Source organism: Dasypus novemcinctus, chromosome 6, assembly GCF_030445035.2.
Source record: "Dasypus novemcinctus isolate mDasNov1 chromosome 6, mDasNov1.1.hap2, whole genome shotgun sequence".
NCBI classification, from domain to species: Eukaryota; Metazoa; Chordata; class Mammalia; order Cingulata; family Dasypodidae; genus Dasypus; species Dasypus novemcinctus.
In genome coordinates, this window is record NC_080678.1 from 76,469,999 (window position 1) to 76,487,155 (window position 17,157).

At 37.2% G+C, this 17,157-nt stretch overlaps 1 protein-coding gene and 1 pseudogene across 4 annotated transcripts in view; one reads left to right on the top strand and one right to left on the bottom strand.

Annotated features, from left to right (window-relative positions):
• Positions 1-17,157, bottom strand: part of CTNNA3 (catenin alpha 3) — a 1,802,485-nt gene that overhangs the window by 1,642,342 nt on the left and 142,986 nt on the right. For all 4 annotated transcript variants that reach the window (XM_012529825.3, XM_071215825.1, XM_058298912.2 and 1 more), the window contains one exon: positions 15,821-15,987. In XM_012529825.3, coding sequence (XP_012385279.2) covers positions 15,821-15,987 — 167 coding nt within the window. The remainder of the gene's footprint in view (positions 1-15,820; positions 15,988-17,157) is intronic.
• Positions 100-1,433, top strand: LOC139439171 (solute carrier family 35 member F2 pseudogene; annotated as a pseudogene).

Here is a 17,157-nt window from a genome sequence, read left to right on the forward strand (position 1 = left end):
CCTAGATTTTACTTGTTTAAAAGTTTATAGCGGGAATTTAAAACAAGCCAAGAACTTCAAAATTGCCTTGAAATGAGCATATGTTAATTTTAAGGCATTATGAACCAAAACAAAACTTCCACCAAAAATAAAGAGATAAAGCTCAAGAATCAATCTGGCAGAAAGAGCCCGGTGGAACAGCAAGAGAGACACGGGCAAGTAAGCGCAGGGGTCAGAGCGAGACCCCACAGGTGACACAGGTGCCACCTTCTGTGTGGGGGCATTTCAGATGATTCCAGGCTCCAGAGACTCGCAGGGACCCACTTAGAGGCTGCCTCACCTGCAGGACCCAGCATTCTGCATTCCCACGCACAGGGACCATCGCGCCCATTCACCGGCTTCCTGCGGAGGATAAATGGCAAATTCTTCACTTGGAATATTTTGAAAACAATTGCTCTGGGTCAGATGTTTTCCTTGTGTATATTTGGAAGAGCCATTACCAGCCAGTATTTGGATGAAAGATACAAAATGAACACTGTGATGCTTCCAAGCTTTACCAACAATTGCTTGCTGTTCCTAATTTATACAATGATGCTAGCATTTCAATTAGTCAGTAATAACCTTTTATACATCGTGTAAAGAAAATGGTAGAAGTATATTCGGCTGGCACTAGCATATGTGGAAGCTAATTACCTGAATGTCAGAGCATACCAATACACTCTAACTAGTGTCCAGCTCTTGGATTGCTTTGGCATTCCTGTGTTGATGGTTCTTTTGTGGTTTATCCTTTATGCAGGATACAGAGTGGTCCACTTCATAGCTGTGGCTGACTGTCTGTTGGGTATAAGAACCATGGTTGGTGCAGATATAATAGCAGGAAGGGAATACATACAATTCAGGTAATAATACACTGATTGGTGACATCTTCCTTGGTCTTCCTTGGGGCCTTCCTCTATGCCATTTGTAATGTGTGTAAAAAACACATCATGAAGAAGCTGAGCAGACTGGAGTTTTTAGGAGTGGTAGGCTTATTTGTAAAAATTATTAGCAGCCTACTGCTATTGGTAGTGGAAGTGGAATATAAGGATATTGCCCGCCTTCACTGGGGCTGGAAAGTTGCCCTGCTGTTCATGGCATTTGTCCTATGTTTTGCCTGTATGGCCTCATGCCATTGGTGATTAAAATCACTAGTGCCACTTCAGTCAACCTGGGCATCCTTACAGGTGACCTCTACAGCATTTTTTCTGTCTCTTTCTATTTGGCTATAAGTGTCAGGATTCTACATCCTGTCCTTCACCATCATCATAAAGGGCTCTATTCTGTACTGCTTCACCCCAACACATACAGCGTAGCCGGCTGAAAGCAGCATTCCAACAGATACCTGCATTGGGTTCAACAACCGGGGGCTGAAGATTGAGAAGACCCTCCAGGAGACCCACTCTGATGTCTTGTAGATGGAGAAAGTACATACGGCTGCACCAGAGGCTTCCTGGGAAACTGGGAGCTGCCACTGGGATAAAGCAGAGAACACTGACTCCTGAGGGACCCTTGAAAAATTATCAGACTTAGAATAAATGCTCCTCAGCTTTGGATTGGATCCAGTGGTTAGATTTTAGAAAGAAATACAAAGCAATGAATCAAAAGTAAAAACACCAAACTAGAGAAAAACCCAAGGCTGGGAATGTTTCCATGTGCTTGAGGAGTAATATCTGTTAGTGTTGGGGAGACAAGGGGCCCTACACTGGGATGTCAAAGGCACAGTGGAAGCAGGATGGTGGAGATACCCAGGAGTAAGCCATGCTCAACTCAGGACCTGAAAGCAGCTGTCCAGGCAGGAATAGGAGGCAGTCCAGTGTGGTTCTGGAGTAGGTTTCCCCAGTTGGAGGCTTCTGGTTTTCATCCTGCATGGGCAGTCACTGACAACAGGCCAAGTAGCCTTTAGCTTACAGATGAGGCCTGGTGATTGATGGCATATGGTGGGGGGAAAGGAGTAAGACATCAAGAGGGCAACACTGGGGAAATTCTGAGACACAAGTGAAAGCAGCATAGAAGCTGGAGTCTAGCCATCTCAGGCACACCTCTCCCAGTTGTTAAAAGAGGACACTATGCTGCTTCTTACCAAATATTTGTAATGTGCCATGAGATTTTCGATATTTCAATACAAAGTGTTAATATGTAGCATCATGATAATATCAATCATCACTATGCCACTTGGAGAAATCTACGGTTGTATTTTTTTGTAAAAATATAATAAAGAAATTGGGAGTATTCATATAAAGTCAGGGGGATAAAAAGAACCAATCTGAACCAAAACAAACCTAGGTATTTCCTAAAACTGTTAAAACAGAGCATTAAGATGGTGTCTCAACTGAGAGGCAAACCCATATCCTGGCCTATCTGACTTTATTATTGTATGTCACTAGGCAGTCAAGACAAAAATGAAAAAACGCAAGTAATACCCCTAAGCCTAATATTACCTAAAGGCTATGTTCACGTAACCTCTGTGTCTCTTCTGTTGTGTCTTCTTGCTACACCAGCTCTCTGCGCAGGCCAGCTCTCCACATGGGTCAGTTCACCCTCAACAGGAGGCCCCAGAAATAGAACCCAGGACCTCCCATATGGTAGACGGAGCCCAATCACTTGAGCCACATCCACTTCCCTCACCTCCTATTAAAATAACTGAAACAGCCTGTTTTACAGGAAAGAAAGGCATAAATAAGTTAGAACAGGAAAGGCCTGGTTTGATTCAGCATTCCTTCTTCCCAAATACATTTTTTTGTCCTTTTTCCTGACAAATTACACATCCAATGAGCTCAAGAAAATTATGGAGTAATGTGAGAAAGAAGGCAAGAAGAAATGTGCTGAGGTAGCAGGAAAAGATGCAGCCAGGGCACTGGCAAGAAAAGCTTCTCTGGCCCTCACTGTCAATGCTCCAATTTCCTTTTGTAGTCAGATAAACAGATCAAATAAGCACTACCACAACCACCCCCAGCTCCAGCAGGCTACTAATTCCTACAATGAAAAAATATCCCATCCATACAACAGAATATTATTCAGTGATAAAAGGACACAGAGGAAGCTTAAATGCATATTGTAAAGTAAAAGAAGTCAGTCTGAAAGGGGTCTGAAAACCCTACATACTGCATGATTGCAACTCTGTGATGTTGGAAAACGCAAAACTACAGAGATAGTAAAAAGACCAGTGGTTTCCAGGAGTTGCGGTTGAGGGGGAGGGATGAGTAGGTACAACACAGGGCATATTTAGGATGGTGAGACTATTTTGTACCATACTATAATGGTGGATATATTATGCATTTGTCCAAACCCATAGAACTGAACAACACAAGAAATGAACCCTAATGTAAACTCTAGACTTTGGTTAATAATAAAGTATTATCATCAATTGTAACAAACGTACCACACACAATAGGGGAAATTGTGGGCAGGGTGGGTATATAGGAACTCTCTGCACTTATTGCACAAGTTTTCTGTAAACCTAAAACTGCTCTAAAAGAAAGAAAAATAAAGTATATTTTTAAAAATTAAGCAGCATTGCTCCAGAAGAACCAGTTCAATAGCAGTCATTTTTTTCTCATTTAACATTTTGTACATTTGTGACGCTGGCTGCTACCTGTAACATAAAAAGAAATCCGAAACTCACATTGTTATGGATAAATAAAAGTATCCAGTAAATACCTGACCAAAAACACTGGACCACCGAGTGTGATCTTAGTATCTACAAAATGACAGAAACAATGGCAAAAGATTCTGGAGACTAAAGCAGAAGGAAAGAATAGTCAAAAGGATAATGTATTAATGTTCTATAAATATTAATGTTTAGAGTGAAGAGAAATTGTTTTAAGCATAAGAAATGGCTACTATACCTACTAAAATATGGTAACCACAGAGCAACCAAAAAAGTATTATGTAGAAAAAATTTATTTTTCTGAACTCAATCCATTGGCTTTCACACATATTTTCCAAATGAACTTGCAAGATGATAATACCACTCATTAAGAGAAATTTTGCAGCTGAAGCAGAAAATTAAAACACACACATGCCTCAAATGGCTTTTTACTGTAAGGAATGATTACAGACATTAAGTTAAAAACATACAATAAAATTGAACCAAGCTCTAAAATAGAAATAGTTCAATGCAGTTGAAAGTAGACTGATCTTGAAATCTGTGTTCAAGTCCTTGTTATGCCATTTAACAACTGCTTAACTTTAGATTCCAATTCTTGATTTTGTATTCTACAAAACAAGAGAAATATTTCCTTGCCTGCCTGTTTATAAGGTTACTGTGAATTCAGTTGAAGAGAAATGAAAGATATTCATTCAACATACAAGAATCAAGGGCACAGCAATGTGTCAGACACAAAAGAAGCAGGGAAGTAAATAAGAGACAGTTCCTACCCTAATAGAGCTTATAATCTAGCTTTTTATATTAATACTTTACAAAATTAATGTTCCATAAATTTTAAGAGACTATTATTATTAAACAAACTCATAGCACCTTTCAGTAGTGAGGATGGCACAAAACACATGGTCATTCAGTAAATGTTTATTGAGCTTTATTGAGCATCATCTCTGTGCAAAGCACTGAGTTAGATTCTTTAAGAAAAAGAAAAATATATTTATTTAGAGAATTTAACTTTTAAAAATGCTTTCTGGCTGTTACTCCTCTCAGCAAATCTCGGAGGAAATGGGAAGTAACAGTAAATGGGAGAGGGTGATAGAAATGTTCTAAAATTAAATCATGATGATGACAGTACAACTCTGTATATTTAGTAAAAATCATTGAATTGTTGTCTTAAAATGAGCAAATTTTATGATGAATTAGTTATACTTCAATAAAGCTGTTTTTTAAAAAAGTCTTCTCATAACCACTTTCTAAATAAGAAAGCATATAAGAGTGAACGAATAAACATTATTCAATTCATTTCTTCTGGGCCACTCCTGAGCACAAACCTACTGATTCTTCATTCAATGAGTATTGCACTGAACCAAACCGCCTCAAGATATTCGTTCACACTATAAACCTTCCCTAGTGACTTCATGCAAACCCACTGCTTCCCATGTCATTTATTTCCTGAGGTTTTCCATTTTATCTCTTGCCTTATTTGCTCTCCTGAACTCCAAACCCATCTTTCGATGTCTACTGTCTGCCATATGTCCTTCTATACAAAATACCTAAAACACATAAACTGCCTCTCCTCTAAGCAAATGGCAACACAATGTCCTCAGTACCTAACCAGAATCCTGAAAGTCTGCTTGATGCTTGCCTTTTTTTCTGAGCAGATTCCAATCACTTTCCAAATCATAGATTGTTCCTCCTTCCTTTCCATCATTCATACATTCCCTGCCCCACCCCATCATCTCACAACCAAATGACTACATCAGTCACTTCACTGGTCTTCTGCCTCCACTCTAGTGACCCTGCTTATATGCCAGAGTAATGATCCTATAATGCAAACCTGCTTATGTCATTGCCATGCTCAAAGTTCTTTAATGGGTCCCCCTTAGCTTTCAGACTATTGTTCAAACTTTTTAACTCAGCCTTCACATACAGGTCTATGCCTTCCTATTTTTAGCTTCAACCTTCTATTTTTCCCACACTATCACTCTTTATCTCAGCCATTCAGAACAATTACAGGTCTTTGAAAAGGTCATACCATTCTCTCCAGTTAAAATGCCCCCTACAACACCACCTTCTTTGCCTGTTAACTCTCCAAACTTAGTCATGCATCACCTAACCAAACACACCCTCCTTGATTTGCCTGTTAACTCTCAAACTTAGTCATGCATCACCTAACCAAACACACCCTCCTTGATAAAATTTCCACCATGCCTCCATAACACTGTGCGTAAACGTCTATCTTAAAATCTTATCATATTATTAATTTACTTCCTAATTTGTCTATAAATTCTAGGAGAACAGAATCATAGTGATATATTTTTTATTTGAATCCCTAGCACATAGTACAGTGACTATGCATGTACATAGTGAAAGTACTGTTTTCTAAATGGATGATTAATCAAACCAGAGCTAACTTGAATGATCCTGATCCCTTTAAAAATATGACCATTTCCTTCTTCCCAGTATGAAATTAAGCACAAATCCAGTGACTGTGCCCTTTCAAAACTGTTAAAGTTAGGAATCCTTGATGAATTAAATTATATATTAACTTCATACTGTTCTCATCCCATTGAGAGTTGCTCAGTGAACACTGAGAGTTTGTACTAGACAGTGGTCTCAGTCAATGTCCTCATAAATGTTCAGTAATAACTGCATCTCAAGGGGTTGTCTCTGTGGAAAAAGGATTATTAAATAAAAATAAAAAAGAATAAGAAATAAGGAAATGTACAGGTACAGACTTAATCAAAATTAAAGTGACATCTCATTTACCTGATATCTAAAAGGAAATACATTTCAATAATGATGAAAAAAAATCTGTTATTGGGGGAAAGAACCATAAAAAGGAAGCATAGGGTAAAACCACCAAAGAAACACTGTGGTAGAAAGGAATTCTTTGGTACTATGCAATAAAGAACAAATATGAAAATTTAGCAAGGATGTGTATAAGAGTATCAGGAGAAAAAAAGCCCAGGATGAGCAGACGAAGTAAAGATAAGATAGGGAGATAGAATAGACCTTTATCCACTGTATTCAAAATAAGGGCAAGAAATAAAAAGGTAGCCCACTTCTTTGAAATGAAAATTGTGCTCTCAACTTGGGGGGGATGCCCTCCCCCCAAAAAATATATATATTACATTATTATATGGTAGGATATACATATGTATGTCTGTGTGTTCGTGTGTGTGTTTGTCTGTATACATATATATATATAAATCTATATATTTGTATACAGATATATATATATGCGTGTGTGTGTGGATATGTATGTGTGAGTTCTGTAACTTACTACAGAATTCTTCTTAGGGAGGGAAGTGTCTATATCAGGTGTACTTAACCAGAAGTCCCTTGGGGGTCTGTTCTGTGGAAAGATTTCAGGGGGTCCATGAGCTTGAATTGAAAAAAATCAACTCAATTAGATGTTTAACATGATATGAATATTGCCTTGTCAAATACTACACCACAGTTTAATGTTCTTATTCAAGATAAACAACAATCTGTACATCAACATATCTTGAAAAAATAAAATATAACTTTAACTTTCCTATATTTTTATGTATGTTGGATTTTTATTTAATGTGTTAAGAAAAAAAGCACATATGGATAGTATTATATCATTTTTTTGTTTTAGTAACTATATTTCAATATATGTAATTGATTTCCTTTGTAATTTTAATATTTTTTCATTTATTGAAGTTTATGTATTGCTCATACATAAACACACATAAACAATAAATGTATAGTAATTGTTGCGAACTTACAAAACAAACATATAAAACATCATACAGGGCTCCCATACCTCACCCTATCACCAATACCTTGCATTGTTGTGAAACACTTTTAACTACTGATTAAAGAGCATCCTCAAAATATTACTACTAATCATAGTATCTTACATTTAGTGTATTTCCCCCAACCCATCCTACTATTATTTTATATCATTTATATGTGAACATACATAAACAAGAAGCGTATAGTAGAAGTTGTGAACATACAAAGCAAACATACATAACATCATGCAGGGGTACCATACGTCAACCCACCATCAACATTTTGCAATTTTGTGAGACATTTGTTACAAATTATGAAAGAATATCATCAAAATCTTACTAACTATAGTTCTTATCTTACATTTGGTCTATTTTTCCACAACCTACCCTATTATTATTTCTTAAATATATTTTTATGACAGAAGTTATAAACTTACCAAACAATCATGCACATGTGCAGAATTCCCATACAACACCCCCCTATCAACACACCACACTGTGGTGGCACATTTTTTACAGATGAGATAATGTATCAGATTACCAGGTCCATAGCATACATTTGGCACACTTTTTCCATTCTACCCCATTATCAGCACTGTACATCTTTGGCATAGATGCATGAATATTACATTATTACTGTTAACCACGGTCCATAGGTCATTCCAGTTGTATTTTTCCCATGTTTCTCCACATTCTCACCACCCTGCAACAGGGAGGCACCTCTGTTCTAGCTCACAAGGGGCACTCTTGCATCTGTACCATCAACCACAATTCTCATACATCTCTGGGTTTACTGTGTTATTCAGTCCCTAGATTATACCCTAGCTTTCTGCCAATTGGCATTTACATCCCTAGATTACTTTTTTCAACCACATTCCCATTTAGAAACTAGCTATTACTCACTATAATGTGTTACCATCAACTCTATACATTTCCACACTTTCACTGTAAAGTTAATTAAAACTTGTACATACATTAAACATCAGTAGTCCATCTCAGTCTTCCTCTTATCTCCTTTAAGAATCCACCACCTACCGCCAAGTCTCAAAGATATTTTCTGAAATTTTCTTTTAGAAGTTTTATGGTTCTTGGTTTTATATTTAGGTTTTTGCTCCATTTTGAGTTAATTTTTGATTAAGGTGTGTGGTAGGAGTAATCTTTTCTTCTTTTGGCTATGGATATCAATTCTCTCAACACCAGCTATTAAGTGGACTGTTCTGCATGAGCTGGGTGTGTTTTGACAGGTTGTCAAGAATCACTTAGCCCTAAATGTGAGGGTCTGTTTCTGAACCATCATTTCAGTTCCATTTGTCTATATGTCAGTTTTTATGCTAGTACCATGCTGTTTTTACCACTGTGGCTAGGTAACATGATTTAAAGTATGGAAGTGAGAGTCCTCCAACTTAGCTTTTCCTTTTTAAGATGTTTCTGGCTATTCAGGACCTCATACCTTTCCAAAAAAATATTATAATCATGCTTTCCATTTATTTTTTAAATGCTGGTGGAATTTTTATTGGGATTGCATTGAATCTATATATCAGTTTGAGTAGAATTGACATCTTGATATTTAGGCTACCAATCCATGAGCATGGGATGTTCTTCCAATTATTTAGGTCTCTTCTTTATTTCTTTTAACAATGAGTTGTAGTTTTCTGAATACAATTGCTTTATATCATTGGTTAAGTTTATTCCTAAATATTTGGGTTTTATCTGTCATTTATTTTCATTACTCTTTTGACACTTTTAGTTACTTTTACTGATATAATCTTCATTTCTAGACTCTCTTCCAAGCCTCTCTCTCCTGTCTTTTCTTTTCAGGCTGTAGCACACCCTTGGTATTTCCTCAAAGCTGATCTCTTGGTTACAAACTCTCTCAGTTTCTGTTATCTATGAATATTCTAAATGTGCCCTCATTTTTTGAAATATAATCTTAATGGTTATAAGATTCTTAGCTGGCAGTTTTTCTCTTGCAGTATCTTAAATATATCATAGCACTGTCATTTCCCTCCCTGGTTTCTAATGAGAAATCAGCACTTAATCTTATTAGGTATCCCTTATATGTTATGCATTGCTCTTCTCTTGCTGCTTTCAGAATTCTCTCTTTGTTTTTGGCATTTGACATTCTGATTAATATGTGTCTCAGAGTTGGTCTATTCAGATTTATTTGGATGGGAGTACATTGTGCTTCTTGGACACAGATATCCATGTCCTTCAATAGGGTTAGGAAGTTTTCTACCATTATATCTTCAATATTCCTTCTGCCCCTTTTCCCTTCTCTTCTACTTCTGGGACATCTATGACACGTATGTTTGAACTTTTCTTGCTATTGTTTAGTTCCCTGAGAACTTGTTCAACTTTTTCCATACTTTTCTCCATCTGTTCTTTTGATGTTCACTTTTAGAGGCTATTTCTTCAAGCTCACCATCCTTTCTTCTGTTTCCTCAAATCTACTATTATATGATTCCAGTGTATTTTTTATTTCATTTATTATGCTTTTCATTCCCATAAGACTTGCTATTTTTCTATGTATGCTTTCAAATTCGACTTTATGCTCATCCAGTGTCTTCTTTTTTTTATCCGCCTCCCCCCCTTGCAGCTTTTTGCTTGCTATCTGCTTTCTGTGTCCATTCGCTGTGTTCTTCTGGGTCTCTATTTTTTTTTTTATTCCCCCCCCTTTGCAGCTTGCTTGCTATCTGCTCTCTGTGTCCATCTGCTGCACATTCTTTTGTGTTTTTGCTTATATTCCTTTTTGTTGCATCACCTTGCTGAGTCAGCTCTCCGCAGCACTTGCATGCTGCGCCCTCCATGGCACCCAGGCCGGTGGCTCTCCACAGCATGCGGGTGAACCTGCCTTCACAAGAAGGCCCCAGGATGTGAACCCAGGGCCTCCCATATGGTAGACATGAGCCCAACTGATTGAGCCACATCCACTTCCCCTGGTGTCTTCTAAATGTAGTCTCTTTAGTCATCTCATTGAATTTATTAAGGAGATTTGTTTAAACATCTATGATTAGTTGTCTCAACTCCTTTATGTCATTTGGAGGTTTATCCTGTTTCTTTAATTGGGCCATATCTTCCTGTTTCTTGGTGTAGATTGTAATTTTTGTTGGTGTCTTAGCATCTGGCTTACTGGATATATTTATTCTAGGTGCAGTTTCTCTCTTTAGCTAAGGGCTTCCTGCCCTTTCTCCCTTACTAGTTCTGTAGTAAGAGCCAAGAATGTAGTTGGTGCTATAGGTTGTGGAGCCTCAAGCTGCCCGCATTGCCCCAGGGACCCATGAAGCTTCTTCCAACTTTCTCCTTTGCCAGGGGTTGGGACAGAACCACAGCTGTGTGTAACAATCCAAGTCATACAGATCTAGACTGTAGTTGCCCAGAGATACTGATGAAACTTTAAGGCCCTTTCTCCCCTGCCTAGGGTGGGGATGGAGCTGCAGGTATGGGCAGCAATCTAGGCTGTGTGGGTCCAAAATGACCACAGTTGCCCTGGGAGACTTCTGACTATTCAGTCTGTGCCTGCCAAATATACCTGAGTTACCCAGAGAGGCTGGTACAGAGCCTGCCAGCTTCCTCCCTGCTATCTGTTATTGGAGTTATACTTCAGCCAGCCAAATTTACTAATCAGTAGCTGAAATCAGTGGCCAACCATCTCTTCCTCCCCTGTTTTTGGGAAATGGAGCTTCCAATTCCAGCCACAGAATAGCTCCCGAGGAGGCTTGTGCTGCCAGATTAGGACGATCGCTGGTCACTTAGAGCTCTTATTGAGTTTTTAAGAGCAAGTCATGCCAAACTAATCTAATTTCCTTTGTATTATACTGATAACTCCATGATGCCACAGACAATATATCTTGATTTCAAGAAGTCCTTTTAAAAAGTACTTGAGGGGTGGAAAAGGAAACATGGTTTATACAATAACCCAATGGAGCAAGTTTTTTTTTAAGATTTATTTTTTTTATTTATGTCTCTCCCCTCCGCCCCCCATTCGCTGCGTGTTCTTCTGTGACCGCTTCTATCCTTATCAGTGGCACCAGGAGTCTGTGTTTCTTTTTGTTGTGTCATCTTGTTGTGTCAGCTCTCCTTGTGTGCAGCACCATTCTTGGGGAGGCCGCACTTTCTTTCGCGCTGGGCAGCTCTCCTTACGGGGTACACTGCTTGCGTGTGGGGCTCCCCTACGCGGGGGACATCCCTGAGTGGCAGGGCACTCCTTGAGCGTATCAGCACTGCGCATGGGCCAGCTCCACACGGTCAAGGAGGCCTGGGGTTTGAACCACGTACCTCCCATGTGGTAGGCGGATGTGGGGCAAGTTTGAAGCTCATTCCAACAACTTTACTCAAAGTGTGCTAAAATTTGTTTGGGGTCTTCTGGAAGGGAGATAGGACTCTATTTCATGTCATTTAACATTTTTTCATTAATTACTTGGGTAAAGAAATCTGAAGATGACACCAGGTTAAGCGTTAAAAACATGTTGATGGACTATAACAAAAAAGAAAAAACAGAATTAACAAGATAAAAGTTCACTGAGTATAAATGTAATATCTACATTTACATTTTTTTAAATTACTATTAAATGAGGAAGGCCTAAATTAAAAGTAGTTTGAGTTCAGCTCACAAAATCAATGTAAATTAACAGCACAAGTCTATCGTAATAGGTAAGATAGTATTAGACATTAAATCAGGGAGGTAATTACCAGCTTATGTTATAGAATGTTCACAGCAGAGAGCTTTGTTCTGTTTTCAAGATATTACCTTTTATGGGTGTTTCCTGCCATCGAGAATAGGCAAAGAAAGGAATTAACGGATTATTTGAAGGACTTCTATTTCTTGTAGTGGCAAATTAGCAATTCAATAAATTCTGCTGAGGAAAATAGGCTTGATGAAATATAAAATTCTTCACCTTAAAAACATCAAAGCCAGGAAACGGATGTGGCTCAAGCAACTGGGCTCCTGTCTACCATACAAGAGGTCCAGGGTTCAATTCCCAGGGCCTCCTGGTGAAAGGCATGCTGACCCACGTGGCAAGCTGGCCCATGTGCAGTGCTCATCTGTGCAGGAGTGCTGGCCTGCTTAGGAGTACTGGCCTGTGCAGAAAGCTAGCACAGCAAGATGACACAACAAAAAGAGACCAGAGGAGAGACAATAAGAGACACAGCAGACCAGGGAGCTGAGATGGCAAAAAAGATCGAGTGCCACTCTCCCACTCTAGAAGGTCCCAGGATAGTTTCCCAGTGCTGCCTAAATAGAAAACAAGCAGGCATAAAAGAACACACAATGAGTGGAGACAGAGAGCAGACAGCGAGTCCAAAACAATGGGGGCGGGGTGAGAAATAAATAAATAAATAAATAAATAAATAAAATCTTTTTAAAAATAATAAAAGCTAGTAAACAGGAATTTCTGGATATGAGTAGCAAAAGAGGCAATGTTCAGCACACAAAGACGGACATTCACATAAGAAGACAAGAGACCATGAGCAAAAACGAGCAAAAATATAGCAGAAGAAAACACCCAGTAAGTTCAGACCGTGGAGTTTTAAAGCCCTGACCATAAACAATTCTGCTTACCGTGTTCAATGAGATTAAAATCTAATCTGAAAATTTCAGCAGGAAACTGAAAATCATACAAAGTGACACAGCCAGTTTGAAAAAGATATAGAAATTCTAAAGTATTCCGAGTACTCAGACACTGCCATACAAAGGCTAGCAGACGGTCTAGAAAAGCTTAGGCTAGATAAGGAAGACATAGGTGGATCCTGAGAGCAGTATCAAGTTCCTTGAAAAACACCTTTCCTTGTGTTTCTCCCAAGTACAAAACTAGAAGCAATGGATGGAAATCACAGGAAGGCAGATTTTAAACTCATCTTGAGGAAAATGTTTCCAACAATTAAAAGTGTCCAAAATGGGCTTCACCATATCACAGAATTGAGATAATTATTTTTGCAATCATGTATATTATTAGACATTTGTATGTGTTGCATATTGTAGGAGAAAATCTTTACACTTCAGAGAGAATATTAGATTAAAAGGGCACTAAGGTTTTTCCACTATTACTCTTTGATTCTCTGACTTCAATGAGTTTAATGTGACCATAAACTACATTACTACAAAAATTCTAAACCAATATTTCCCAAAGTATTATCTGAGAAAGTACCAGCATTGATAGATGCATGAAAGAGCTCTAGGGTCAAAAAAATGTTGAGATTCTCTGAATTAAGCAAAACTAAACAGGGTTTCTCACTAATTTTGTGTGTGTATATTAGCGTGCATTGAAAATATTCTAAGGGAACTTCTGCATGCAGCATTGACCATACCCAAAAAAAGACAAAAAAAAAAACACCTTTTTTCCTTTTTGCATATTTAAGACAGGTTCTACAGAATATTATGGGAGGAAATGTTGCGCTAAATAATCCTAATCTTGAAGACTTAAAAAAAAAATTCAATTTGTCTTCATTCAGCATGAAATCTCCTAAGAACTAAGTTGATGATACAATTCAAATATAGTTTTTATAAGGATGAAAAAATACAAAATAATCACAAAATGTCTTCTTTTTCTTTGATGTCATTTTCTTTTTCATTGATGAGATATTGTTGTACTGCGCATATTTAGTAAGTGATTTAAAGGATCTAGCCCAAGATTAGCTCTGACAAAGGCAACAAGTGTGAGAAAGGGTGATTGGAGTTAAGACCGCCTCCTCCGAACAAACACAACTTCCTTTAATAACCTATTACAGGCCCATGGCCTTGTCCAAACACTCTATTTGTAGTTAAAACTATTCTAACCCTTGGAGTACTAAGTTGCAAAGGTTTTTTTCCTATTGCTTTGAGCAAGTTACTTAAATTCACTGTACCTCATTTTGCTCATATGTGAAAAAGAAAGTCTAATAATTATAGGGCTGTTTTGATAATTCAGTTAAAGATAATTCATTAGCATAATACCTGGCATATCACATAAACTCCATAAATATTAACTATAATTTTTATTATTGCAAAATGCAGTTTTTGGCTTTTGTTTGACACACAATTATCTCCTGCTTTATTTGAATGACATGATGTGTGTGAATTACCTATTGCTGTGCCTGGCATCTAGCAGACAATTAAAATGGTAGTGAAGGGAGTCGTATGCCTCCTAACTGATTATGAAAATGGCAAAATGCACCTTACAAAAGTCCTTCATTCCATTTTATCTAAAAAATCTAGAGTCTGAAAAAGGAAAACTGGGTCATGGAACTAAGAATTACCTGGTACTTAATCTTGTTTATAGCATTTATTAATGTCTGTATTCACATATGAGAAAAATACACCTCAGAAATGTTCAAAAATTTGTCTAAGGTTATGCAATAAACAAATAACCAAGAAGTAATAAGAACTTTTGCTCAATTATCTCACTTACAAATCCACTATTAGACAACTGCTGGATATGAGAATTAATCCCATTCTTGAAAAGTTACTTTAAAAAAAATCTTGAATTTTTATAGTAATACAGCCAACAAAAGAAAGGAGTATAAAAGCACAAAGGGAGGGTCACTCTGCTCTAGGGTTAAAATAAGCAACAGTGAAATAGAAAGAAAGGTTTAGCTTAGCAATTAGAGAAAACGATTTTGACAAGAAGGTCAATCAGACAATGCAATCATTTGCTTAATGGAACAGTGATATTACAATCACCAAGCACCTTTATGAAAACACAGGCGTATTTATAGACAGAAGTATAAGGGTCCTATTTAAAGAAGGAGATAAAGCAGAGATTTCAAGACGTTCTTTACAACTTTGTCATTTGAACACTATTAATGACAATCAAATTAAATAAAATGAGAAAGTAAAAAAGATTTTAATAAAATTCTCTTTCTCCTCAACCCATGCTAAATGAATTTGTCTAGCAAAACAGTACAAGCAGGATGTCCTGCTATCTTTATAATTTTCTAGTTAAAATGTTTCCTTTTTCATAATGGATTACTACAGGTAACACAGACTGCCTGCAAACATGCAATATTTTATCTTGGATCAACGAAAGGTGGCAAAGCAGTATTCCTTTACAAACTTCTAAATGCCTTAAGCTTTAGTTTCTGTTTCTCAAATTATTTATATTGTGGAGAGGAAATAGGAGCTTGTGAAAAAAGATGATTAACAGTTTATGTATGCATTAAAGTCATAAGAAAATATAATCACATAGAGCATAAAAAATACTTCATGTTCAAAAGTCCAGTCTTTTCTCCAGCCATATGCTTTTCAGTAAACCGCTTTTTGATTTTCAATTTACCACTGGCTTTAGGATTAACTTCTGGCTTAGTTCTCCTGAGGTTTACATTAGTCTTCACAATACAATACAATCAGCTTCTGAAGGGTGGCATTAAGAAATAAGGATGAGTCTAGAATGCAGCAGGACTGACTCCAGGTACATAGAATAGAACAATACCAAGGTAAACTAAGCCATCTTTTACTTACAGCTGACAGGTGCTGCAAGAGACACATGACATCAATCATATCTGCAAGGATAAGGAGTCTGGTAACTGCAGCCAACAAGGCACGGGCGGCTTGAACCACAGCCTCCCTTTTCGGGAGATAACAGGGGTCATCTGTAAATCTCTCTGCTGACACTTTCAGTGCTTCACCTGAAAAACACAATCACCAGATAAGTTATACTTAAGTTTCGGCTATCCTATTTCAGCCTTTGTCAGCTAACCTAATTCCAAGTGCATTCCATGACTAAGCATAATATTAAAATAGTGACAGTCGACACTAGAACATTGCCCCTTAATAAACAATGCAGTTTCAAACTGACATTTATTTTTGATAAATGCTCTGAACTTAAGAAGCATGAGACCATCTTCCTCCAAGAAAATTGTACTCAATTGACTAGGAACAACTAGTAAAATTGCTGTCAACCTCTGCATTTGCTGACTCTCATTTGTTGTGAAATTTCATTACTAAGCCATCAGTATGAAACAATCCTGTTTATAAAAACAAAGTAAATCTTCATTGAGTTCCTTTTCACTTCAGTGAATATTAGAAAACAACTAGACTTTAAGATAAGAGCAGCAATATGATACAAATTTAACATAGGCAGATTTATCCTAAACTATGACTATAATGAATAAACTATATCCTATATTTAGTCACAGAAATAATGATATTTCATGGTACATAATTGTTAGAGAAAGATTATGCCCACTGTTCATAAATTTTTCATTGGAAATGCATGTTGTTAAAAAAGCAATGTGTAAAATCTGTTTTTAAAAGTTGACAGTACAGAAAGTTATAAAATGAAAAGAAAAAAAGTTTCCTTTCCCCCTGCCTCCATTAATATAATTGTTAGAGAATTATCACATCCACTATTTTTTAAGATTTTTCACATTTTTTAAATTAGAGAAGTTGTGCTTGTAAAACAATCATGTATAATATAAAGGATTCCATCTATCACCCCACCACCAAAATCACGCATTGTTGTGGAACATTTCTTACATATGTCGAAAGAACATCATCAAAATATTACTGCTAACTGTTGCCAATAATTTATATTTGGTAGATTTTTCCCACAAACCACCCTATTATTAACGCTATGTATAAATATTCCCTATTTGTTTTATAGTTCATGTGAGAACATTCATATATTTATGCTGTTAATCGCAGTCCATTATCCACCATGGGGTTCACTGTGTTATGCAGCTCAATGCCTTGCACAATCCATCCAAAATGTATACTCATTGGCTTTCAATTTCACCACAGAGTTGTGCTGTCATCACCTCAATTTTAGAATTTTTTTGTAGCTCCAAGAGAAAAAA